General features: G+C 42.9%; 1 protein-coding gene across 3 annotated transcripts; it reads right to left on the reverse strand.

Annotated features, from left to right (window-relative positions):
- Positions 1–993: 993 nt before the first annotated feature.
- On the reverse strand, positions 994–27,761 carry ccdc9 (coiled-coil domain containing 9). 3 transcript variants are annotated; one of them, XR_014270783.1, is made up of 15 exons: positions 27,664–27,761; positions 26,855–26,959; positions 25,623–25,757; positions 22,373–22,816; positions 21,538–21,621; positions 20,924–21,088; positions 20,635–20,816; positions 19,759–19,817; positions 16,722–16,842; positions 16,303–16,465; positions 15,537–16,059; positions 14,232–14,396; positions 12,549–12,704; positions 1,763–4,592; positions 994–1,644 (listed from the first exon to the last, which is right to left on the reverse strand). XR_014270783.1 is itself a non-coding variant. In XM_082502497.1 (14 exons), the coding sequence occupies exons 1-14, from the start codon at positions 27,664–27,666 to the stop codon at positions 4,588–4,590; spliced, it is 2,307 nt and encodes a 768-aa protein (XP_082358623.1). In that variant the 5' UTR covers positions 27,667–27,761; the 3' UTR covers positions 994–4,587. The 3 variants fall into 3 exon arrangements, 2 of the variants coding, with proteins under 2 accessions (XP_082358623.1, XP_082358622.1); XM_082502497.1 differs by having other exon boundaries at positions 994–4,592; positions 20,924–21,085; XM_082502496.1 differs by having other exon boundaries at positions 994–4,592.

The raw sequence follows: 27,761 nt of genomic DNA on the forward strand, positions 1-27,761 counted from the left end.
TCGGATTTGAAGAGCAAAATGATAAATGTGACGGATTAAAGGAAGCGGCTCTAAAATGGAAACAAAGTCTGAAAAACTGTAAGTAAATAGATAAACAACCTGAAGCTAACACACCAGTTAACACGGGACTTACTTCTTCCTTCATTCATGGCACACTTGCGCACGGACTGCTCCAGTACAGCCAAACTACTGGCTGTACTGGAGTCCCTGCTGAGTTATTTGTAAGCTTTGGTACCCTAACCTAACTCTGGTGTCTTATCTCTGCGTCCTTCAGTGTTGACCCATCACAATCATTCGAAGTCGAGATGTTGAGATGCTCTTTTGTCGTCAGTTACTCTCAAGGCCAAAAGAAAACAGAAATCCTCTTATTGTGAAGGAATTTTTGCCACGTTTCCGGCGGCCTTCCGAGTTTTTCCTGACAGTCTTTACGAAACTGTGGACGAGGAGGAGCTCAAAGTACGCAACACCTGACGATTGGGTCATAGTTTGGGAGAAACGTCCCGCAGCAGAAGGCGCAGAGCCATCTCCATCCACAAATCATCACCGCCTCAGATTTTCTCCTCCAGCCAAAACAAATCTGTACAGAGACTGTAAAAAAAAACCCACCGAGATATCAGAAACCTCAAAATAAAATAAAAATAAATAAATAAACCCTCTCTGCACAGATGAGTCACAGGCAGCGGAAGGAGGGGGGATTACTAGCCCCCGTTATGTAGTGTTAACTGAGGATGAGGAGGAACCGTTTGTCTTCCTGTCCTGCAGCGAGCAAGGTCACAATGTTCAAACAGGAGCTGCGATGCTCGTGTGTGCAGACGCAGATCGGCTTCTCAGTCCGGGACTGTGTCTGCGAGCAGGACCTGAATTCACGCGTCTTGGTGGCGGACAAACGGAGCAGAGACGGTGTCGGTGATCCAGATTCTGTTATGTAGGAAATATTACCAGCATTTTAAATCATTTCCTCACGTGGAGAACAAACACGTTAGACTTCAGAGAGAGAGAGAGAGAAAACATTTATTGGCTGAATGAATAAAACACAAACATAAAGCAAAAGTTTGCTTTTCATTTCATTGAATATATTTTTTAAAAGCTGTACAAGCGTCTAGATGCTCCTTCCCTCTCTGACGTGGACATTTCTCATCGAGGTCTTTCATAACATAAAAAAAACAGAAGCTACATCTCTTTGTATGCCTTCTACATTTGTGTTTTCAGAGAAACTTGATGAACTTGGGGTCAGAGAAATGAGGTGAAACTTGCCCTCAGAGTCACACTCAGATTTTGGATGGAAGAGGCAATCACCTCCTCTGCCAAAGCAGATCCTGAGCTGAGGAACATGCAGCTTACTCTCCATTAGTTCCCTACAGCGTCTCTGATCATTCTGATTTCCTGTCGGTCGTCCTGGAGAAGGAGAAAACCTGCCCGGAGACGCCCCTGCTGCACAGGCTGCTGGAGGAGAATCAGCAGGTGGGCGAAGACCGAGAACGCTGGACAGTAAAACTTGATTAGATATCAGCTGCCTGCTGGGCTCAGGAGGTGAACCAATCAAAGTGGCTTCACCTAAACATGCGTGCTAAATTGCAGCAAGCTGAACAGCCGATAAAAGGACTGGACTGTGATGGACACCGGACTAACACACACAACCACGCCCTGCTCAAACCGGAGAGAAGAGGAAGATGAGGAAACTTCAGAGATCACAGGCTGCATTTCGCACAGACATTCAATGCTGGAACAAAAACTTCAATTCCTTTTATAAAACTGTACATACTGCAGTTTTCTTTCAACCCAGAGGCATCACTTTTATTCCTTGGATACAGAATACAAAAACCAAAGCATCCCCACTCATCCACGTGTGTTTAAACGCCACAGTTTCAACGCTCCGGCTGATGCGAGCTGAGAAAACAGACTCACTCTGAAGCTCTTGGCCCGCTGAGGTATGAGAGAGCGGTTTCACTCCAAAATAAACCATCAGAACAAAAAAGAAAAAGAAAAAAAGAGACAGTTTCATTCACAAACGACAGTTTAAAACATTTGCATTTAATCCCAAAAAACAAAACAAACTTCATATGATGGAGGCAGCGAGTCCTAAGAGGGCCGGGAAAGTGTAGTCGCCTAAATGTAAAGCAACATCAGAGAGAATTACATAATCAAATCATCAACTGGAGTGACTTTTTTTTCTGTGTACATAATTGATTTTGATAGATTTGAAATAAAGAGAAGACCCGAGTAGGTCACATGATTCTTTCAGGTAAAGCAGGTGAACAGCAGCTGATTAAAAAGGAAGAAAACGTCAGGAACACGCGGACAAACCTCAGTTTCACTGATTTTAATCTGGACACGTCAAACGTGCTGCAGTTCAGAAATGGGTGAAACTGAGGTTTGAGGACTTGTTGGGAGTTTCTTCTTTAACCCTCTACTGCACGCCTTACCTCCTGATATTTAAACTCACCGATGGCCTTTCAATGGAACGATAAAGAGAAAAGGGATGTGTGACCTGCGGGGATGAACATCTCGCGTGGGTTTTCTCCCACAGTCCTGGTTTAAAACCAAAATCAACACAGCGGGTCGTCTGGGAGGACGATGCCTGCTGAATCTGTCTTCATTACAGACTCACAGGGGTTAATTTCACAATTTTCCACAACTTCCCAGAGACTTCCTGTTGGAGCGAACGCTCCTGATTTGCACAAAGAACCCTAAACTCCTGCTTAATGCAGATGAAGACGTGGCGGCTCGATGCTGTGCCTTTTAAAACACCCCTCTGCTTTACGCCTGCACCAACACCGCAACTATGCAGTCGGTGGATTCCTGTGTTGCAAATATGTGAATCTCTTTGTAACTCAGATCAGATCAAATGCACTGTGTTAGGCTCAACATAGTGACACGACTGAAGAGAGACTGCTGATGGCTGCTGCCTCTGAGGACAAGCAAACTTCAGCTTTAGGATAAAAATATCACAAAAATGTGATTTTCACAGAATTCTGAAGCAATATTTTTGTGTTTTCAGATTTGATCAAAAATGAATCCACATAATAAATTAATCTTTATGAAAAGTGTCTGAATTTCATGCTGCACTTCCCCAATAATTCAAAGACACAGTTTATGTTGTTGCACAGCGAGTCTGTGCAGTTCAAAGAACAAATCTTTGCTTAAGTGTTGATTAAAAGTTATATTTAGTGATAAAAACTTGATCAAATCTACTGGCTGGCTTGGGAATGACTGTGTCAACATGGATGAGTTGGAGAAGATGGTCGGGATGAGGGAAGTCTACTCAGACTGCTGCCCCTGTGACCCGAACCCAGATAAGTGGCAGAAAACGGACGGATGGATGGAAAACGCCAACATTTCGCCCAAATGGTGTAACTATGTGTGCAGTAGAGTTAAAAAGCCGTCACCATTCAGATCGAGCCGGTGTGCCTGACACCTAAACAGTTGCTGTCCTCGGAGTAAAAAGGGCGCCGTTTTACTGCCACCATCTACTACAAACAATAACTCATTACATGATATTATTACGTTCGATATTGTTCGACACAAAATGAGCCGATGAACAGCAGAGTTTGAATCTGAGCTGAATTAGAATCACATCATCAATTAAAATTTAATTATATCTGCGTCATCTGTGCCGCCACCTTAAAAAATGAAGCGGTGAAACTACAGCGTGACCTGATGGAAAAGACGGAAACTGATCGGAAAGAAGCGAGCTTAGCAAACAGCTGTCACCTCTGCTTAAAGCTCAACATTAACTGGGTCTGGCAGCTGTAATCCTGCCTTTTTAATTTCAACAGCATCAAGAAAATAAAATTGAGGAAAAGGCAGATTTGTTTTTCATTGATTAATGTGCTTGAGATCCTCTTACAGGATATCAGTTTAAGCGTGGTCAATATCTGTGTCAATCACCATTTTCTTGTTTCCTGTAACTATGTTAGAACAGGACGGCGATCGCCTCATTTTGCAGACGATCGGCTAATAAGATGAATCCAATCAATCAATCACTGGGGAAGTTGGAAGTTAATGATTGTCTGTTTCCCGTGGAGAAATTCTGGTTCCTGGTCCTGAACGGAGAGACCACGTCGACCTTATACAGGCTGGGCGATCAATGGGGATGAGAGCCTGCTGGACAAAAAGGATGCAGTGAAGTAATCCAGGCAGTGAAGTAATCCAGGTTACTGTCTGTAACTTCAGCAGAACCTCTGAGGCAGAAACGACCTCTGTGAAGCTCTCAGGGCAGTGTTAGAATGACTTTTTCACACGAACACAGATGTTCTCTCGCAGCAGAGACAACGAGTCTGTAGAGAGAAGTCGCCATTTTTAAACCAAGACACTGATGGACATTTTACTTTTGATGTCTCAGTACTACAGAGAGAGGGGAGGTGAAGCAAAGGGAGGGGGTGTTTGATCACAGCTCAGAGCGCTAAGGAGAGGTTGGTCCGTGGAGGCAATGCACACTTCCTCGTCCTCCACCTCCTCATCATGGATGAAGTCATTTTTTTCCTGTTTTTTAAAACAAATTTAGATATGCAGTGGTCACGGATGAGTAGTGTGATGCATCCAACTCCTCCATCCATCCATCCATCCATCCTCAGACGTGCTGCAGCTTCAGTCTGTTGATACAAACAAAAGGAGGATGTTTAAAAGTGTGTGGCCTAGAGAATGTGCCTTTCACCCAACGCACTTCAGACTACCATAAAGGCTGAACATTTGCAGCCATCACGAGCGCATTCAGCCACTCTGCGGCTCAATGAGAGAAATTATCACATGCACAGAAGCTGGTGATCAATATGAACTCTCGCAGCTGCAGAAAGCCTCTCAGAGCAGATCAGAACGCATCCTGATCCCCGAGTCACAAACAGCAGTTGTATTTCACGTCCCCGGCGTGGCACTTTCCCACTAAGATGGAAAGATAAGGGAAGGGGTTAAAGTAGCCTGGAAAGATCTGGAACGGCGTCCCGGTGCTTTCAGTTAATGTGTAATTAAATCTGAGAGGCAGTTTAATACATTTTAATATCGAGCGAGTTCATTTTTCATGTTGCTTCCAGCTGATGCCATGGAGGAACGACCACTCGGGAAATGATGTCACCGCACAGACACACAGTCGGTAAAACCTCTTTTTCCTCCTCGTTTCTCATTCCTGTCATGAGTTCATGCTCCTCTTCTTCTTTCAGGGTCACCACAGCAGATCATCGCTCTCTACCATCCTCCTGTCACACCAACCCTCTGCATGACCTCCTTCACTACAGCCATTAGTCTTCTCTGAGCTCTTCCTCCAGCCTGGCAGCTCCCATCCCTCCTCTGCACATATCCAAAGCATCTCCACCCACTCCACCTGGCCAGCACTCTTTTTCACCTCTCCTGTGATGTGGATGATTGACCACAGGTATTTAAACTAACCTACCTTCACTACGTGTTCTCCTCGTTGCATCTGTCTCACTGTCATCTGCACACATTTATTCTGTCCTGCCTCTGACTTTGATTCCTCTTCTCTCCTGTGCATACCGCCACCTGCTCCCTACTGTCATAAAGTCATCTGCAAACATCATACCCTGCAGAGGCTCCCACCTGTCAGCCTATCCATTGCCACTGCAAACAAAGAGGGGCTCGGAGAGAATGATTGCCCACCTGTCACTCCCACCACACACCTCGCCACTGTCCTGCACCACCCTCCCATGCTGCAGATGCCAATAAAGTTGTGGTCACAATGGAAACTAGCTTTAAAGATATCAACATATATCATCTAACACAAATTTTGAACCACACAAAAGCCCCTTTTCCATTAGTACCTACTCAGCACGACTCGCCATGGTTCACGCTTTTCAGGGTTTTCCATTAGGTCATAGCACCTGGTACAATTTAGTACCTACTCCCGGGTTCCAAACAATCCGAGCAGGTGCTAAAATGTGACGTCATCAGACTGCATGCTACTGATTGTCTGGTCAGCAGCGTCGCTCGATGAGTCATGAAAGCGTCTCGTTCACGAAAATCAAAACCGCCACTTTTAAAACCGGGCAACGAGGGAAACGGCTACAAAAAAAAAACAACGCCGTGGTCCCCGAGTCAAACGAACAGCCAGACTGAGCAGCAGGTATATACTTGCCTGGACGTCCACCATTGCTGTAGCATTCGCGTCACATATTAATTACATTGTGGGACGCTTTGACGCGTTGCTATGACAATGGCCAAGCATATTAGGAGGTACTCAATTGCAATGGAAAACCAGTCGATCCAAGTCGAGTCGATCCGAGTTGGTACTAACGTAAAGGCAGCTAAAGTATCTGCAAGCTAAAGAGCCAATATTTATTTTTGCTATAGTTTCCTCTCATGAGCAGCGAGGTTTGAAGGCTGCAGGTTGAACTTCTGATATATCTTTTCATTCCCTAACGAGGTTTTATTAAACTTTAAATATTAAAATTTTAATTTAATAAAAGGTTACACTGACCTACTGCGTCACCTTGCGGTGCACGATGGCACTGCACAAAAGTACAGCTCAAACACAGCTCGACTTCAGTTGATATCTCTTCAACACAATACACACCGATGTTTCCATAAAGTCAGAGCAGTCGTTTCTTCACATTTGGTTCAGAACTTTAAAACCTCCTGACATTAGACTATTAATGTTATTAAAAGGTAAAACAGATAAAAAGGTTTTAAAGGATGGAGAATTTTAGAAGACAGGAGGTTTCACTCGGCCATGTGACTCTTTCCAACAATCCATAAACATTACCAAGAGTGCAAAACAGCCTCTTAATGTTGTGTCCGTGACTTGTTCTGTAAACATTGCTACAACAATATCTTTGTGTTTTAATGTTGGCGTTTGCCAATACTTGAGTGATTCACGCAATTCAGCCTCTCCACACTGGAGCCTCAGAAACATCACACGATTTAATTCAATCAGACTTTAAACGGACTCCACTGTATCAGCCCTATCATCTGTCCAGCAGGCTGTAGCTCATTTCCTCTGAAAAGCCTTTAAAAGCTTAATTGTGCCTCTAATTTCCCTGGTTTCCTGATCTCCACCCTAACGCCAACACACACACACACACACACACACACACACACACACACACACATCTGACTTGTGCCGTTTATCACGAATGAGTCATCAGAGGTGTAAATGCAGCTACTGTGGATTTTTATATCAGAACAAAAGGAAAGCAGCGATCCTTTAAAACTGCTGTACTCAGTCCAAATGGTAAAAATTTTACTGGAGTCTGTTTTTAAACGGCCCAGATCTAATTGGATAAAGATAACACACAAGCAGCTGTTATCAACTAATATTCTGTGTTAATCATTTCGATTTAATTTTAAAAGAATCGAGGAATTCAAATTCAAATGTCAAAATTGTTGCAAATGCCAAAAACGTATGGTTTATTCGTATTAAATGACAGAGAAAAGCAACAAATCTTCACTTGAAAAAAGAAAATTATGAAAATAAAAGAATAAAAGTCAAAATTTGCTCCAGCAAAAGTCCAAACAACCTCAGTTCACCTTTGTTTTTTATGGCCGCCGTTTTTATCATCCTTTGCGGCAACAACCTAATTTATACATTAAGAGTAGATTAATTAAAAGTTGTTGAATATGTGTGTTCACATATTATTATTATTTTAAAGCCTTGGTATCTTGGTTCCATCAAGTGGAACTATTCTCATTTGCAGCTCCATGTTTATTTCTGGACTTTAATAAAGAAGCTTAGTATGACTCGCGCTTTAATTTTACCTGTTTAGCTTCTACCACCTTTAAAGAAATTTTCTTCTGATTGGCCGGCCTGCATAAGAAAAATGGGTGGAGCTTCTGTGACTAGCATGATCATATACTTTCTATGGTGTCACATGACACCTGAAAAAGCAACTCAATTTTTGAAACTTTGACCATTTTTAAGATTAACGGATCGTATCAGGATACATGCGGCAGGAAAAGCATAACAGGCCTCCTTCAGTTTGAACCATTTTATTCGGTTCTCCTCTGGTTTTACTTTATGAGATTAATCAATTAACTGCCCACAGATTGCCTTTCTAGCTTTTATCACGCCATCTGAATTTAAGCCCAACTCACGCTGACTTCAAACTGTTTCCATATTATTACAGTTCCAGAGAAAAGGAAATATTTATTATTTAAAGCTTTGCCATTTGCCAAAGTGATAACACCCCAGTCACATGATAAATGGGTACAGGGAGAGTGCTAATGACTGGACTTCCTCCAGCCTGTGGTTTATCCACTTAGCTCACTTTTAAACCACAGCGTGCAGAAAAACAGACGAACGGACGGAAATGTGAAAAACATTGATTCAGACCACGGTGAGTGACTCCTCTTCCCAGCGGTGCATGACTCACAGCACCATGAAGCGGTAATATTATGGGCTATCACCTATATACAGTGGGGCAAAAAAGTATTTAGTCAGCCACCGATTGTGCAAGTTCCCCCACCTAAAATGATGACAGAGGTCAGTAATTTGCACCAGAGGTACACTTCAACTGTGAGAGACAGAATGTGAAAAAAAAAATCCATGAATCCACATGGTAGGATTTGTAAAGAATTTATTCGTAAATCAGGGTGGAAAATAAGTATTTGGTCAATAACAAAAATACAACTCAATACTTTGTAACATAACCTTTGTTGGCAATAACAGAGGTCAAACGTTTACTATAGGTCTTTACCAGGTTTGCACACACAGTAGCTGGTATTTTGGCCCATTCCTCCATGCAGATCTTCTCGAGAGCAGTGATGTTTTGGGGCTGTCGCCGAGCAACACGGACTTTCAACTCCCGCCACAGATTTCTATGGGGTTGAGGTCTGGAGACTGGCTAGGCCACTCCAGGACTTTCAAATGCTTCTTACGGAGCCACGCCTTTGTTGCCCGGGTGGTGTGTTTTGGATCATTGTCATGTTGGAAGACCCAGCCTCGTTTCATCTTCAAAGTTCTCACTGATGGAAGGAGGTTTTGGCTCAAAATCTCACGATACATGGCCCCATTCATTCTGTCCTTAACACGGATCAGTCGTCCTGTCCCCTTGGCAGAAAAACAGCCCCATAGCATGATGTTTCCACCCCCATGCTTCACAGTAGGTATGGTGTTCTTGGGATGCAACTCAGTATTCTTCTTCCTCCAAACACGACGAGTTCAGTTTATACCAAAAAGTTCTACTTTGGTTTCATCTGACCACATGACATTCTCCCAATCCTCTGCTGTATCATCCATGTGCTCTCTGGCAAACTTCAGACGGGCCTGGACATGCACTGGCTTCAGCAGCGGAACACGTCTGGCACTGCGGGATTTGATTCCCTGCCGTTGTAGTGTGTTACTGATGGTGACCTTTGTTACTTTGGTCCCAGCTCTCTGCAGGTCATTCACCAGGTCCCCCCGTGTGGTTCTGGGATCTTTGCTCACCGTTCTCATGATCATTTTGACCCCACGGGATGAGATCTTGCGTGGAGCCCCAGATCGTGGGAGATTATCAGTGGTCTTGTATGTCTTCCATTTTCTGATGATTGCTCCCACAGTTGATTTTTTCACACCAAGCTGCTTGCCTATTGTAGATTCACTCTTCCCAGTCTGGTGCAGGTCTACAATACTTTTCCTGGTGTCCTTCGAAAGCTCTTTGGTCTTGGCCATGGCGGAGTTTGGAGTCTGACTGTTTGAGGCTGTGGACAGGTGTCTTTTATACAGATGATGAGTTCAAACAGGTGCCATTCATACAGGTAACGAGTGGGGGACAGAAAAGCTTCTTACAGAAGACGTTACAGGTCTGTGAGAGCCAGAGATTTTCCTTGTTTGAGGTGACCAAATACTTATTTTCCACCCTAATTTACGAATAAATTCTTTACAAATCCTACCATGTGGATTCATGGATTTTTTTTTCACATTCTGTCTCTCACAGTTGAAGTGTACCTCTGGTGCAAATTACTGACCTCTGTCATCATTTTAAGTGGGGGAACTTGCACAATCGGTGGCTGACTAAATACTTTTTTGCCCCACTGTAAGGGCTGGTTGGCCTTATAGTTCAGTGCTCCCATCAACCCCAGCAGTAATGAGGGGTGTCACAACGAATGAAGGAAAGGGGCATAAAGGAGCACAGTGTTGTTCAGAGACACATACAAAAGAAAAACAAGTTTAAACCAGTTGTTCTCTTTTTTCTTCAACGTCCAACACCAGAAAAAAAAGAGATCCACGATTCAGTTTTAGTAAATTAAAAGGTCGGCCTCACAGTCTGAGAACTGCTGGTTTAAACAGAGATGAGCAACATAAACAGAAACCAGTTCTGAAGCAGGCACTCAGCTACACTCATGGCAAAAAGGAACCATCAGAGCTCAAAGCCACATTTGCACCCCAGAGTCACACCGACTCTCCAGTTTCCAATCTGTGTTGGGCAGATTAGACTTGCTAAGCATGTGGTAATTAGGATATAATCTGAGAACCCAGATAGTCTGATGATCGGGCCTCTGGAGTTAGTGGCCAATTTTTCTGGGCTTCCAGTGCAGCCGGCTGATATCTGGGGAAAGATTTCCATTTCTGTCCTCGGGCAGGTTTATGGATGCAGATTATTAAAAAGAAAAACTAATAACAACAGCTTTTTAATCAGGTTTTATTGGCATCAGAAAATAGCTGATTGGATCCCAGACTGGGAGTATTTACTCTGTGCCATCTCAAACATGACCCATCAGCAGAATACTTGAGTTTGTCTCATGTATATTCATGGAGATTAATTAGGACCAAACACAAATTATAAGTAAGGCTGATGGGAACTTTGTTGTATGGATGCACGGATTGTGTAATTCTGGGCTTATGCAGATGTTTTAAAAAGTAAATGAATACAAATGTGGCTGTTTATTCATTTCAAAATTAAAACGCCTCCAGGGACTTTCATTTCAGAGCAATATCTAACCTAACTTTAACTCCAGGGAACACTTGGACTTAAAAAAATAAAACAAAAACACATGTATAGAATCACCTGACCAATCAGATGAAAACTGGTTAAAACGTTCGATGACTTTGCCCTAAAATAAGATTTAAAAAAACTTTTTACCCCACTTTCCCCCTCTTACATCATCATCTTTGCCTTTGCTGACATCTCAGATTTAAATATCATGTCTGTGGTTTATAATATTACTGCTCAGTTGTCAATACACCCACTGTTTTCTTCATCCTTCAAGCATTTTAAAAACACCAATTTCCACGAGTTTTGAAGCAAATATCAAGATTTCAGCATCGTTTACAAATGCAAATACATAAAAATATATCTGAACGTTTGCCTGCACGTGACCAAAGGCTGCAAAATATTATTGTCCAACATACTGCAAATGGATTGTATACGGAAACAAGAAAGGTACAAAACTCTTGCCCCTTGCCTATTTACAGAGATTAAACAGACCCTTGGAGATCGCTTAAGAAACAAATGTGTAGCTGCAGACAAATGAGCATCAGCACAGAGTCTACAGTACTGCAAGAATCAAGATAAAACCCTGACCTGATGGTGTATGACAGGTGGAAGCTATTTAACTAATTCATTAAACGTGGATCTTTCTCAGAGGCACCACATAAAAAGTCAAAGCACGCACGATTTAGCTGCATGTTTGCACATAATTCATCTAATAATCTAATAATTATCACAATATTTTAGTCTAAAATAAAACCGCGGAGCAAACCTGATCAGGCGAAGCTATTACACTAAAAACTACCCAAAGAAGACCCTGAAAGAGTTTAATGGAGCTCATTTGGCTCTGCTCACATACAAGATGTCCTCTTAGTTTGTGCACCATCTATAGTCCAGATTTGTTCCCAGCGTTCACCAACAACTCAGCGCCTGAGGCCTGAATTATTCAGATTTCCCTCCTGAGATTGCTGATGGGTAGAGGAGCACGTTAACGGATACTTATGAGTCTGAATGTTTTGAATTAGATTGCTTATAAAATGTGTTTTTAACTGAAATGATCTGGTTCCACAGATGCCATGAGTGTAACTGCAAAACAGGCAAGACAGCAAATGCACTCTGATCATATCATATGATTAACAGCTCACATCAATGCAAAAAAATAAGAGGAGGAGACAGAGTAAAAGGTTTGGTAATGCAGGCAGAGCATCAAGCAGCAGGAATTTCATTACAGCCATAAAAACAACAAAAACAAAAGGTTTTACATGCTGGAGAAGAACAGGAAGAGGAGGAGGAACAGCACACGGGGAGTGCATCCAACAAAGGAGGTGGAGTTAAAAGTTTCAGTCCATCAGAGGAGGAGCAGGAAGACAGCCGGGAGGAGTTTCAAAACAGGAAGTGGGTCCTGATCGGTGGAAGGAGGAGGTAGCATTGCAGGTCAGATTTTTTAAAAAGCAGCGTCTAAAGCTATCTTTGGGTTTGTCAGGCCACCAAACAGCTCCCGTCATGATTTATTTATAAGGGAATGAAGACAAAAAGAGTGAGAGAGCCACACCATGAGGGAAATGAAAACCAGCACAATCACAAAAAAAAAGCACAAAAAAAAGAAGAAGCAGGAGCACAGCGTGAGGAGGCGTTAGAGGTGCGCAGGGGATTTACAGTAAGCCACCGTCTCAAAGTCAGTGATAAGGACCGCACCTGAGGACGGCTGCTCTGAGGACGGCTGCGTTTCTGCTGTCGGAGGAGCGTCGCTCTCGGCAGGCGGCGCGTCATCTTCTTTTTCTACTGAAGGTTCAGGCGAGCTCGGTTCAGCTTCCAGGACGGAGGGGGCGGGCGGGGAGTCGGGTTTGTCTGCTGTCGGAGAGAAAAAGGCAACAAGGCTCGATTCAGAATGAAATAAAAGCTTATGCTCAAAGGCAATCTGGAGGGAAATAAAGATGTTCATGTGCAGAGCAACTTGAGAAAAAAGCAACACAGTGTCATTCAGCGTGGTGCTACGTTCTCCTTTGATGTGTGCACGGTTTCCTGTTTCCTATACTTTCATTGCATCCACAATATTAATTCCTCCATTTTATTGTCACAAGAAAGATAAAATAACTGCAGCTATGATGAAGTAAAAATCCTGCCCAGTAGTGCTCTCGACTCAGCCTTTAAATCCTTACAGCATGTGGAGTCTCGTCAATTAGAGATAAATAAACTGCAGGACCCAGCTTGCATCTAATCAGCTGTTGTTGGGTGAGAACCCAAAAATTCTGCAGGTTTTGGAGGCGTTACTTGAATCGAGATTAACATCAGTTAAAATTTAGCTCAAAATGAGCTGAACTGCAAAGCGGCGCGGGAGGATTTCAGATGCTGGGTTAGTTCAAGCGGGAGATTAGAAGCACCTGGATTAATCCTCCTGATGCAGCTGGATTAGAGCTGCTGCTGGTTTGCTGATCCTCACTATACCACAGGACTGTCAGCGTGTAATGTTTCTACTCTCTAAAGAAAGTACTTTTTAGTTAAATATAATAGAAACTAAGCTTTAGAAAAAAACATGTAAAATGACTGAAATTATATGTTGTATTAACTAAATAAAATAAACCAATACACCCAGCATGTGAAGGACATTTCTTTGACATTTATTAAGACTGAACTATTAATAATTGACTTCGTCTTTCCAGTCGCTCTATATTATCCTAGAAACTTGTAAAAAATAAACCGCAAAAACATTTTGAAACAACGAAATCTGAATTTAAATGAGAAAATCCACAAAGCTAAATACTAATGAAAGATTAATGAAAAAAACCATAAATAAATCTGGTTCTAATGTTCTGGTTCTTCATTTAGGATAAATTAAAGCAGCAGAAATAACCAGTCATTTTAATTTGTGCACGTCTTTGTTTTTGTCTCAGTCACACTAGAATAAACATAAGACTGCAACTTTTATGTGCCTGGGAAAAACTGGAGCCTGGTTGATGCACTGATGTTGCATCCTCAACCTCTGGGTGACCAGCTTCAATCAAAAGGTGACTGCACGGGTCGGCTGACAGGAGGAAACCCGTCTGCAGACAGCTGCAGTCACTCTCATACAGACTGGTGAAGGTTTGCAAACTCCTCTGAATCAGTCTGGGCTCACCTGCAACAGAGGACTCAACTTTCCATAGCTGTCATTTCTCACACGTGTTTACACCATCGGAAAAGCTCTGTGTAGTTTTGGTGAAGCGGCTGCGTGGACAGAACATGTAGGAGGTCCTATAAGTCCAGCTAACGCCCTAATACAGCGTCCAGATATTACACTCTCACACACGCCTGTTGGGCGAGTCCTAGAGAAGTGCGGGGTGCAGTGGATGAAAACAGCCTGGTGCGTTTTATGCTGAGGGGTTAATTTTTTTTTATTACCTTGTGACGGGGCTGGAGGCGTATCCTCGTCCACCTTCACCTCACAGGGGGCGGGGTCAGATGGCAGTGCAGTAGGTGAGTCTTTAGGAGCCGAGTCAGGTTCTGACACCATCACCTGGATCTCCTGGATTTCAGCTTTTTCCGGAGGAGACGAAACATCAACGGCTGAGCACAGAGGATGGAGAGAAGAGGTGAAGATGAGGGGAGGAAACAAAAAGGAGAGAACAGAGAGGTGTTGGGGCGGAGGTAGAAAAAGAGAAATCAGAAGAGACAAGGTAAGAAAATAAGAGAGGTGTGAATATTTTCCCCTCACTGACTGAATCTTTGACAGAAACAAAGGGAAAATATGAAGGCTGTCCATTTAACAGATTAAAACCAGAAAGTGACCTTCCTTAATGTCACAATTATTTCTAACGAGCCGTTTTTTTTCCATAAATAACAAAAAGTTATGTAACCATCCCTAAAGGTCTCTGAGAAACGCTGAGCACTACGGGTCACAGGTGCAGCAGCATCCTCCCTGTGCAGGAGGGAGACATGCTGCAGGGCTTCCTGTAGGAGAACAGAGAGCTTAAATGGGCACAAAGTCCTATGTTGAGACACTTCTGCCGACTTACTGGGAGAAATGTTCACCAACTTGACACAAAAGTAAAAGTTCAGCCTTCAGAACAACATAAAAGGTGCCCGAAGCAAAGAAATAAAGACACGTTGTCAATCGCTTCTGCAGCATTTGAAGCTTTACAAGCCCCCAGTTTAAGCGCGCTAAGTTAATATTTGCATTAACTGAAGTGTCTCAACGGCTCTTCTGTGAACACAGTAAAAATGCTTCATTTTCTGCCGCTTATATAGTCAACCAGAGGCTGTCTCCCTCTTCCTGGCCAGGAAGAGGGAGTAGTTCCTAAACCAGCCGAGAGATGTGATCTCTCCAGCATGTCCCGGGCCTCCTTCTGGACATGCAAAACGCTCCGTAAGCTTTACATTCAGGATTGTTGGAGTGCTGTTTCTCTCCTCTGCTAACAGCTCTTCATCCTACATTGCTCCTCTGCGATTTCTCATTAACACACGTAAAATTGCATCAATGATTCTTCTCTTTATAGCCCTGCACAAATGCTAACTTTAACAAATGGTTTTCAAAAAAATGTTATTGCATCATTAGCTGATAAATCCTCGTTATTTATCAGATTTATTGAGTTTAAGCCACCTGGGATATTATTTGATGTTAACACTGGTATAGCACATGTGCAGCAGCTTCAGAAAATTGCTACAATAATTCCCTGTTATGGTCTCAGTGTGGGGTAACTATTCTACCTGCATGCTCCTCGCTCTGTGACTCGGCAGCTTCACTAGAGCTGCCAGCTTGGCTCTTGATCTCTTCCTCCTGCTGCTCCTCCTCCTCTTCCTTCTTCTGTGGGGGGCTGGAATCAACGCTGGAGGGTTTCGGCGGGCTCTCGCCTCCCATGCTGCTCCTGGGTGACAGCAACTCCATCTCCTCTCCCCAGTCTGACACTGGCTTGTGGCCGTCCAGTGGGGAGAAGGGGCTGAGGGGTTTGCCTCCCTCGGGGGACTCCTGAGCGGCCGCTGGGGGCGGGATGTGGACCTTTGGCCTGGGAGTCCGCTGATCTTTGGGGCTTCCTGCTGATGCCTGACGAGAACGAGGTTTGGGAGTTTTTGGGGAGGACTCTTTGCTCTTTGCTTGCTTCTCCTTTCCGATGTCCTTCTTCTCGTCGCCTTTGGAGTCTTGCTCCGAGTCGCTCACCTCCTCATATTCCCCATCGTCACTGGCATCCTCCCATTCATCATCATCCTCTCCTCCTCCATTCTTCTCCTCCACCTAAGGAAAGATGGAAACAAAGAAAGAGTTAGCGATTTATTTATTTAAAATCCTGCAACAAATGCTTTAATTTGGATGTTTGATTGGAGTGGCAGGAGCATTTAAGGCACCGGCTCTCGTGTCCCATTTCAGAAACTAAAAAAAATTCACACCTCACAAAAAGAAAAAGGATCCATTTCTCTGAAGTAAAGCTCAGCATGACAGATACTTTATTATTCATAGAAGTCCAGATGCACCCGTTACCTTCTGTACTGTGGGAGGTTTAGATTTCTCTTCTTCCTTATCTTTCTTTTTACTCTTCTCTTCCTTCTTCGTCTTGTCCTCCTTTTCCTTCTCCTCTTTCTCCTCCTTCTCCTTTTCCTTCTCCTCCTCTTCCTTCTCTCCCTCCCAGCGGTTGTCATGCATGCTGTGAAAAGTTTCAGAATAAAAGGTTCAGTGGACATCGCATTAGCGTGAGAAATACACCGAAAACCATCGCAATTCTCAACAAGAGCTGTTAAAATGTTTATTATAAAGGAAAATGAGGAACATTACAACTAGTTTAAAAGTCATTTTAGTGTTTCAGACTTCAGTTTCTTCACTGCAGAACAGCTTTGTGATGAACAATTACATTAAAAAGTCAAGTAAATGGATCTGTCAGCTGATGGTGAGAAAAGTTTTACCTGTAGCTCTGCTTCTGTCCTCGGCCCCTCCCTCTGCTCCGGTCGCCCCTCGGCCCCTGGGTCCTGCCCTGGGACAGGAAGTCGCCGAATGTCGGCGCTTTCGGAGGTCGCTTACTGTCATCTAAGGAGACATCGATGGTGAGTATACATCAAACTATGAACTGCTGTGATGTTTAATCTAAAAAAGCAGAAAGCAGGTGATGGATGTTTCATCATCACTGCTCAAAAGTGAGGCACAGGAGTGTTTTTTTTAAAGTAAGAAATAAAAATTCAAAACGGAGAGGGGGCACACGTTGTGTCATTAACATGTCTTTATGCCACTGGCTGTCTGTTGGAAAGTATCCAGGCATGTAAAAGTCCATCTAATAATGTTAAAAATAAAACATTTCAATAAAAACTGCCTCCACCGATTCTTCCGCCTCCGCTGCGGTCTGCGAGTTAACGTCATAACTTGCGTGACAGCAGCTGTCCCGCTGGGTCAGCTGCAGAGTGCGTCTGAGCTCTGGGACGACGCCAGATGTGTATTATGATTATTATTGATGGCATCAAGAGAGAACGAAAAGATTTTTAAGATAAAGACGAGAAGAGGGATGAGGAAATACTACGAGTAAAACTGAGAACATCCAAATTTTAAAGCCACCTCGTTTGGACTCCTTTAGAGTTACAACTGGAAATTTGAGCGAAAGAAAAAAGAGATGTTGTACAGAGGGTGAAAGAAAGGTGTTGATTAGGTGAGCAGCTAATGGAGACATGAAGGAGGAAAAAATTAATTTTTCCAGTATTTTGTCTCAGGAGAAATCCACATCGAGTTTTCAGTGTCACAAACTGAAGCCAAAATGTTTGTTTTATAACATTTTTTATGACCAACTTTCAGCATCAGCATCATGGGACCAATCTGACGACTCGGGTTTGACACAAAGAATCACAGTTAGAAGATCAACCAAGTATCAAAAAAAGAGACTTTCCACATGCTTTAACTTGTTTTTTGGCCAGCGGCACATTAACACATGCTGATGTTCAAAGTCAATTTAAAGGCAAATTTTTTAATGTGTTGCATATTAAAAGACAAAGGAAAGAAGAAAAAAAGAAAAAAGGCTGATTTTTGGGGTGGTCACATGTTCCCTATTTTTAAGATGTGGCTGATTTTTTTATGGAATGACCTCAATAGAAAAAAGAAATGTGGAAATTTGAAAAAAAAAAAAAAAAAAAAAAAAGAGTCAGAGAGGGAAGAAGAGCAGAGGACATGAGGAGAAGGTCAGAGACCAAAAGCTCAGACGAGGGAGGAGGATAAGAGCTCAACAGGGAGAGAGGAGAGGATGTCATTAAAAGGTCAGAAAGAGACAGATACAAGTACAAACGAAAAGAAGGGATCAGTGAGGAGACAAAGGATGTAGGCGACAAGACTGAAGAGGACTGAAGGATAAATCACAGTGAAGACATGAACGCAGCCAAAGCCAAGGCTCAAAAACTGAGGACCATCCACAAACACTGGTGGACATCCTGAGGTCGCTGTGTGTGCAGGCGGCAGCATCTGAAGCGTTTCCAGCCACAGAAAGATTAGAGCTGCTCACACAAAGGCAAACCTCTCCGAGCTGTCACAACGTCTGTGATTTTAGAGATGAGAGCAGTCAGAATTTACATCAGGGTCTCTGAAGGTTTAATTGAGACAGATTCAGAGTATTTGGATATTTCCAAAGACTCAAGATTAACCTGCATTTAAAATTAAAAACATGATTTGCTACTGTTGCTTAATTCTCACAGTTATACACAAGTTTCCTAATTTCAGTGCCTTGAATGAAGACAGTTTGCCTTTGGTTTGGACTTTCTGGGGCCTGTAACATGAAGCATGTTTACTTCAGGTTTAACTCCAGGTTAAGGAGGTGGGACACAGTAACTACTGTACTGACCAATCAGTTCTCTGGAAAAATAACATTCCCAAAGGGGATCCTGTGCTTTTCCATTTCAGGCAGTATGAGAGACTTTAGTTTAAAATAATAATAATAATAATCTTTCCTTGGTGAATCAATAACAGAAAGATCCTTAAGATCCAACTGTATTGCTTCTAAACGTTCATTGAACGATGACATACAACTATAACAGTCCTATAATCTTTAAACAGGGCACCTAAGCCTCGACCTTTCTGCAGGAATGCCTGTATTCAACGACCTGTTCACATAACTGGACCCTGCATACTGCAGCTGTAACTACAGTCAGCTCTTCCTCGTCTTAAGGAGTGAAGCCTGATAAGAAAAAGATGAATGCTACAGGCCCCGGGTCTTAACATGAGCTAAAAAGAAGTGGAATTAAACGCTGGTATCAATAGTGGACTAAGCTGATTGTCATAATAACACCATTAAGGGCTGCGCCATCATGAGGGTGAGTCGGGCATGTGAGTTAGGGGTGAGGCTGGTTTTGGGTGCAGCTGCTTCACACAGACACACTCAGACTCAGGCCCATGCTGTGGTCTAACCTGAGGCCCTGCCCCGAGGCTCTGTACGAGAGTTATGCCCCCGCGCTGCAGAGAGGACACACAAACACGTTACACTACGTCTGCCACACACACACCAAAAACATTATCTGTGAAATAAGGTTTTGACATAAACACTCACTGCAACTCTGTAAACATCGTTTATCTTGCTACTAAGTAAAGACCATTAAAATCTCTGCCTAGTCAAATAAAGTCTTCAGTCCTTTGAAAAATAAAATAAACATGCAGGAGCTTCGGTCGGGTTGGTCAAAGTCAGTTAGCACAATAAAGGAAATCCGGACTCCTCCAAACAGAACGACCGCGGCTTAACTCCAAGCTTAATCTGGACTCTGGGGAAACACGGCGAGCATTTACATAACGAGCTTAATTACTCAGGAGGGCGACTGTGTTGCCTCTCATACAGAGTGGGGTGTTTGACGTGTATACATCAACACAGCAGAGAGACATCGTGTCAGACGAGCGAAGCCGTGGCATGGAGGTGGATCGAGGGTCAGCTGCTGTGTTGTGCAACAGCATGCGATGGGTGTGCGTGCGTCTGTGTGTACTTGCCTCTCCTGCCGCCCTCCGATGGGATACCCTCAGTGGCCGCATATGGGTCCTCTTTGAACCTGTGAAAACAGCCACAGGGTTACACACACATCAAACGTTAGCGCCCTCTCTGCCACGTCAGTCTGTCGCCATCTTTATCCCAGCAGACGCCTTCCATCGTGCTCACCTCTTCCTCCCCCTCCATCTTTGTAAAGTCACTAAAGTTCTGTAGCAGAGCTTTAGTAAACCCAACATAAGCGGCACTATTTCAGACACTACAGACTACTACTACACAACACAGATATTCAATGAGGGTTTCTAAGTCTGGACTTTTGCGGGACCAACCAAAGACAGTCACAGACCGGTCCTGAAGCCTCATGAATGCTGTGGCTCACTACACTCTATCCTACTTTGCTGCATTTATTCTCCCTTGAACTGCGCCCCTGCCACTGAGAAGCATCTCCTTTCAATTCCATCTGATAAAGTCCAAGCAGGTTGTCCAGCTGCTCTGCTGGAGTCCTGCTGAGATGATCGTCCCTCTGGCTCAGTCTCTAAACTCTGCAGATGACTTCTGAAGCTCCATCAAAGTCACTGTCAGGTTTCTGGTCACCTCTTCTTGAGATTGTTAGCATCTTCCACTTCAATACTGTGCCGACTCTCAGACTCTGAACGGTTTTTGATCCATTTCTTTGCCACAGTTTCATCTAAGAGCTCTGCAGAGGCCTCCGATAAGCTCGAGGAGGTGGCTGGGGAGAAGGAGGCCCCCCTCAATGCTCTATCAAAGTGACTCGATGGATGAATTGATGTGCAGAGGCTGCCTTAAGACTTCCTGGCATCTTTTTGTTCTGCAGTTTGAATTACGGGATCTTAGTTTACTTTTAAAAGAAAGACTCTTACATGTTGTCCGTCTTCTGTGCGTCCCACTCTCGTCTCCACTGGCCTGTGGCGTTACGATGGCGTGCTAATCTCTCCTCATCTATCTGCTCACGCTCCTTCTTCCAGCGCAGGTACTCTGCTCTTTCCCGGCCGGTCATAGACATCGTCATATCCATAGAGCCTTTGGGACCAGGTCTCCGGCTCTGCAGAGAAGTCAGAGTAAATAATTCAGCCACAGGAGTTTAAATAAAGACAAAGGTAATGCTCATAAACAGAACCACCCGAAACCCATTTTTAAAGAAGTACTCACGGTCCACTCTTTTTCCAGCTCAGACCCTGTCTTCACATTGTCAAAGTCCAGTCCCCCCCAGTTTCGTACATGTCTCCGGCTGCCCTCCTTGCGGTCCGTGTCCGGGGCTGGACCTGAACGTCTCGGGTCATCCAGGAAGTTACGGGTCGGTTTGTCTCCATCCTGCTGTGAAACGGAACGACTCTGTTCAGCTCAGGCTAGTTCCTCGCTGATTTTAAATGATTTTAAAAAAGCAAAACAAACAAAAATACTGCGCAGAAGAACCACACGATTTAAATGTGAGACCAAAGCAGAGACGGTTAGCTTCATAACACTTGATCTTATGGGAAATTTATGTTATAGTAATTTAAGAGGATAAAAAAAAAACACATCTGGTGTGTGTACAGTCATAACAATCCATCTGTGCTGTCTCACCGGACAACAATTTATGCATTTACACACATCTCTGCTATATTAAGCAAATTAAACTCCAATAAAAATAAGTGGTTAGAAAAGTTTTATTATAATGTTGGTCTTTCAGAGCCTTGTCTGTAAAATCCATTTCTGGAAATCAAACCCGCTACGACACATGGCAGCTGAAAAACCCCCCAAAAAAACCCCAGTGACTTCCATACCCGCTGTCCTCTCTCATACTCTGCTATCCTCTCCATTTCTTCATTCATCTTCTCAATGTTCTGTCGTCTCTTCTCCTCCCATTCCTGTCAGGAAGTTTGTGACATTCGAGTTATTATTGAACAGGATGTTAGTGTTACAACCGTTTTAACAATACTGGAAAATGACTGCATCGTCCATGTTACAAAGTCCTCCACCAGGAGGTAACTGCAGCAGATTTTTGAGCCAAAATAAAAAAATTTCTGCAGTATTTTCCCAAAAATCCCAGTTTTAGTACTTCTGTGTTAAAAGATTAAAATGGCTGGGACCAAAGTTAGAGCACGTGCCGTGGCTACAGCAATACTTTTGTAGATGTTACATACACATGTAAATTCTTTGTATCATGTTTTTTCTACACACTGAAATCATCCCAGCTCCTGTTTTAAACTGAAAGTCAACATTCGGTGCTTAAAAGCACAAGAACAGAAGCAGCTTTGAACATTCACAGGTCGTGCACTCGAATTTAAACAAGACACACAACTGGATATGGATTAGCTCGGTTTATAGATCATTTATAGATTATAGATAGTCATCTTTCGTTTATTATTTCACTTTAATATGAATTTTTAATATATGACAACAAATGTGACATATTCTCATACCTCTGAATGGACTTTAACAGTTAATAAATTAAGCTAAGCCCCATGAGACTTCATTGATACATGACTTCAAGTAATCGCACTACCATGTATACCACACAGTCACACTCTAAATGTATTATCTTCAGTGTCTTGCATCGTGCATCATGCAGCTGCATCCTGTGTGAAAACCTCCCTCAAACAGTTAATCCTCACCCACCTTGGATTTCCTGTCTATTCCTCCTGGTGTCCCTTCTCCTCCTCCTTCTCCTCCTCCTCCCCCTCCTCCTCCTCTTCCTCCTCCTCCTCTTCCTCCTCCTCCTCCTCCTCCTCTCCTTCCTCCTCTGCGTCCATGGCCTCCTGCCTCACCAGGCTCTCCATCTCTGGGTGTTCTCGGTTCCCAGTCTCTCCTGTCTTGGCGACCTCCGCCCCCACCTCCTACTCCTTGTCCTACTTGTCCTCCACCTCCACCACCACCTCCTCCTCCTCCTCCTCCTCCTCCACCACCACCTCCTCCTCTCTGACCTCCCCGACTCATTCGCCCAGACCCGGTCCTCCTGGGGGGGCTGCGGCCATCACTCTGCCCTCTGTGGCTGTCGCTCTCCTCTGATGTCTTCCGGCCGCGAGGAGTTCCCGGTCTCCATTCGTTCACAACTCTCTTCTCCTGTAAGCAGCACACACACAGACTTTCACTGTGAACGGAGTGATTTTAACAGCACCTTAGTTACAATTTCAGTCAGCTGCTGGAGGAGGCTCAACATGACATATGTGGTAGTTTAAAAACACCATCCTTATTCCTGATTCTTTGACTAATCAAAACACCTAAGTGTCCATTTTAGCCTGTTATAATGTGGATCAATAACAACTTATAGATCATATTAGTTATATTTGGCTACCAATAAATTATAAGTGAGGGAAAAATCTGTTTTGGATACATTTTGGATTTTTTGTGGTGCTAGAAGAGTTACAGCGCATGGCAAAAGAAAATAAAGGTTTGGTTGATTTATGGTGTAAAATTGAAGTTTTTCATTTAGATTTTTGTCAAAAAAATCTGAGTTAAAAAGGTACTTATCAGCAGTAGAGCTCATAAGAAGTCAGATAAAGCCGTATTTTATTCACACTTTAAATTAGATAGCTTGACAGCAGCTCATTGGAAAAGAAGGAGAATGACCTTCATTGCCTTCAAACACCATTATTACATTATTAATATTATGTAATAACGGTAATTCATAATATAATACATTATATTATTATTATGCAATTACTTTTTTCAGTATTGTCAGGAATGTTAATATTTCAAGACCATTTCAAAAAATTGCAAGCAATAGCACGCCGTAACTTTTAGGATATAAAGGGACTAACAGGGTGAAGATTATAACAACACATCATCTTCAACCCAGGAAATGGAACAGCTCAACTCTTACAGTTACAAACTCGTCAATCTAATGAATGTCACATGAACTAAAGACTAATCTACGCTATGGATTATGCAAAGAGCTACAACATGATGAACTCTGAGAGGCTGAGTTATGAGACAGAAAGAGGCCATCGTCGTTCATCAGGTTTTCAAAGGCCTCTTCAGAAAAGGTCCAACAGACTAATGGGCCCAGATCAACCCTTTAACCAGTCAGACAGGCGCTCGTGTGGAGCAGGCAGCCCCCTGCTGTTCTCCAGGCCTTTCTTTTGTCTTATGACCTTTTCAGTTTGAAATCTAGGTGCCGGCAGTGATCGGTAGTCTTTTCTGAGGCAATCTGGATCTCAGCAGGCGCTCACTCCACTCTTACACCTGTATCCCCCCTGGATCTGCTTACCAGCTTCTTCAGCCCACAGGAGACTAATTAGAAACGTGGCAAACTAAACGACTAATGGGGGGGGGGGGGGGGGGGGGGGGGGGGACTGGTTGTGCCAAAAAACAGAGCGTTAAAAACCCTGATTTTAACCAATGGGCCATGAATGCAGCTCTAAAAGAATCATGATGTTGTTGTGGTTTGCCATATTGTTCCCAGTTCCCTGCAGTTCCTCTACTGACCACTTGAGGCTGCACCCTAAAGTGAGTCCCTGTGTTAAAATGAGCCTTTACAGGAAAAGCAAACATGTTTGCAGACCGGTATGAAATCTAGTCTCTGGATAGTTCACTGTCCATGTGTCCATGAGGCCAATTCAAGTATTATTACTCTGTTACTAATTATTGGGCATTTTTCTGGTGCATGATCAGCTTGGCAGGCTTAGCCGATCATTTAGAACTGCACTGTTTTTACCCCAAAGGTGTCCTCCTTTGGGGTAAAAACAAGCAAAAAACAAACAGACAACAAACCCCCCAACATCCTGGCAGCCAAAATGCAGGCTTCAGAAAAATCAGAGTCAATGTCGCTATGGCTACATCCATCCATTATATGCAATCCATGTTTTTTCTCCTTTTCAGACAAATGTGTCCACGGCATTTGTCCAATTTGTGTTCACAAGGCACGCTTAAATCCTGTTTGTCTGCAGGAGAAAAGGATAGATCTAACAAACAGATGATCTGCATACCGAGCAGAAAGAGCTGGATAAACCGGTTACACAGATGGTCGGGTACTTTAATGAGCTGGCTAAAGTTCATTCTGCACAAACATCTGCAGTTAACAACATTATGTTAGTACAGCAGGTACAATCATCTCAGCTCTGTTTCAAGACAATTACCCAACATGCCTTTTTAAAATCCCATTTTTGCCCAGCAGAGCTGCATGAATGGATAAACACGTTAAAGAGAAAACTCATCTCATGAACTCTCACAGGGTAACTTTGGGTATTTTTAGTGTGTGCTGTGCTCTAATTTTATGCCCGCTGCTTCACTGTTCCCTCCAGCCATCCTAGGCTTAGTACTTCAGGCCTTTGAAAGCAAAGTGCCAGCAGAAGAGTGTTAGAGGACAATTACCTTTACAGATTTGTAATCAGTAGGAATCCCTGCCACGATTTGTAAAAACAGATAAACGTCTCCCATCACTACTTTGTGTCAAAGAAGTGAAATATATATTTAATCATTTTTAATCCCAGAAAATCCAATAAAAAAGAAAAATAGCTGTGTGCAATGGTGACTGAAGTTCCCACATATGTGGCCCAGTTAGAGTCTGGCACCTGCCCACAACACTTCTGTTCTGACGCCAGATCTGCACCAGTACACTTTGTTTTGATTTTTATCTAGTGCGAGCGGGCGAAAGCAGCTCGCTTCTCTTTGCTGGCTTCCAGTTTACGGATTAATTTTAAAATCCTTTATTTTCCATTTTATCTGTCTGAAATGCTTCACGCACATATCCTATTTCAGATGCTTTTATCTCTTACTCGGTTTGACTGTACAGCACTTGGGTCGGCCCTGTTGTTGTAGGTTAAAAATGCTTCATAAATTAAGTGAATAAATGATAGTGATGGAAGTACAACATAATCTGAACCGGCACCACCACACAAAGGATGTTCAGTTCGACTTGATTTCTCACCCCTGTTGCTTTAGAAAGGTCGACTGTGACAGTGAAGTTTTCTTTCTCCGTCTTTGGCTCGTGGGGGCGGGGCTTACGAGGTGTAGTCACCGCAATGCCCTCTTGCTCTGCTTTCTTCTTATCTTCCTCTATTTCCTGTTAAAAAATAAATAAATGCAGGAGCCCAGTGAGACTAATGCTTAATAAGAAACGCACCAAAGACAAACAGGTCTGGGGTGTGTTCTGTGTTCATACGACAAAAGTAAGAAGATTAAGTCAAGTAGTCATCCGTGTGCAGCTGATGGACACTTTTCTCCCACAATGCAATGCGCAAAGGGAATAGGACAGCCACTAATATCGGGAAAACCAAAAACTGTTTGTTTATGGGAAAAGAGTGTCTATTTTCCAATTAAAAAGAAAATTATTTTAATCGCTCTGAACTGATGATATTGTGTTTCATCCTTCAGACACTTTTTTTTTTAAAATTTCTCAGTCTGTACATGTGAAGCTCAAGAGAAGCTGTGGTTGTATCTTATCTGAGACCTGAAAAGAAAAATTTGGTTTTCTAAACGTTTCTCATCATATTTCAGTGGCTACAAGTCTAATGAAATAAGACATATGACAACTATTTAACTTATTAAACAGCTCCCAAATCTATTGATGAGACCATGTTGCTCATTCAGCTTCATGAAGTGAAGAATTCCTTAAAAAATAGAAACGAGTAGCAGTAAATCCTGAAACATCAGCTCGCCTCAACATCCCAGCAAATAAGATCAAAACGCAGCGAGTTCAAATTCAACTTGAAAGTGTTGGCTGCTTGCCGTGAATAAATAAATTCAGAAGAGAAATGGTTTGAAACAAACAAACAAAAACAGTTATTCAGGGTTTCCTGATTCAAAACAGGGCTTTTGGGGGCGCACACAGCATGAGTGGCTCCACTGAATGTTTATAAAGGCCACTTAAGATTTTAAGATATTTCAAGCTTGAGTTCATTAAAGCAAACTTGTAAAAAAAAAAGAAAAAAAAGAAGTTGTTGAAATATCTTTTAACCACAGTCCTAATTTGTCTTGGCTTTTGTCTCAAGTATGCAGTATAATCTTTGACTAATGTGGTAAAACAAGCTGCTTTTATGTAGAAGTGAATCGTTGTGTTTTGAGACATTCTGGGGATGTCATCATTCTTCGGTGAGGACAGTTATCAACATCAAGATGGTAGTATTAAAGATACATTTAGCGTGTAAAATCTTTCCGTACCTGGTACCTCTTCATCAGAGCTTCATTCTTCTTCCTCAGAGCTTCAATTCGCTTGTCCAGCTCTGCATCCTTCTCCTCCTTTGTCTTGAGATCCACCGTTGAAGACTGAAGCAAAGAGGAGGAAAGCAGAAGTGACAAGACCGGTTTGGCCTGTAATACTTTAATGTGCAGCGCTAAACTAAGCACAATGAAGATACATCAGCTGTCCCAGCTTAATTAAATAATTGTTTTGCTTTTATTAAAGAGGAGAAAGAAATAAGACACCCATATACAAATATTCTATGAGAGAGAAAGAGCGAGAGATTGCGCTCAAAGAACGCAAAACTGAAATCAACGAGAATAAAGATGGCAGTAGTAGTAGCAGAACATACTTTTATACACTTGTCTCATCTTTGTACTTCTGTCTCATGTTACCACTTTATTATTCAACTTTATGTTTTTAAATGCTCATGAATTGTTTCTGTCGTAACGATAAACGATAGTTTAAAGGTAAGGGAAACATTTAGTGACTTCTCCGGGAGGCGGGAGATGCAAATATGAACGCCCTGTGTCCAAGTTTAACAACAGACAGAAGGCAACAACTTTGCATACTTTTCGGATGAATTTAATTTAAATATAGGATGTTAGGAACCAAGAACAGCCTTAAAAATAACAGCAATTGAAATGACTCTCCAAAATACGAGCCTGAAACCGTTACCAGGGTGGCTGTGAGATGATTAGACTTCCTTCTAGACAGACTTTGGTCCTCCTGAAAGTTTTGGGTAACCTACACAGAAGATCAAGACACTGTCTGCAGTGTTTTTACTCACCATAGCTGCCTTCGGCTCTTCTTCACACACTGGTGGCTGGCTCCACCTGTAAAGAAGATTAGGAGGATGAGGAGCATCCTACCGTTTCTTTACCTCCA

Source organism: Aulonocara stuartgranti, assembly GCF_965226115.1.
Source record: "Aulonocara stuartgranti genome assembly, chromosome: 14".
NCBI lineage: Eukaryota > Metazoa > Chordata > Actinopteri > Cichliformes > Cichlidae > Aulonocara > Aulonocara stuartgranti.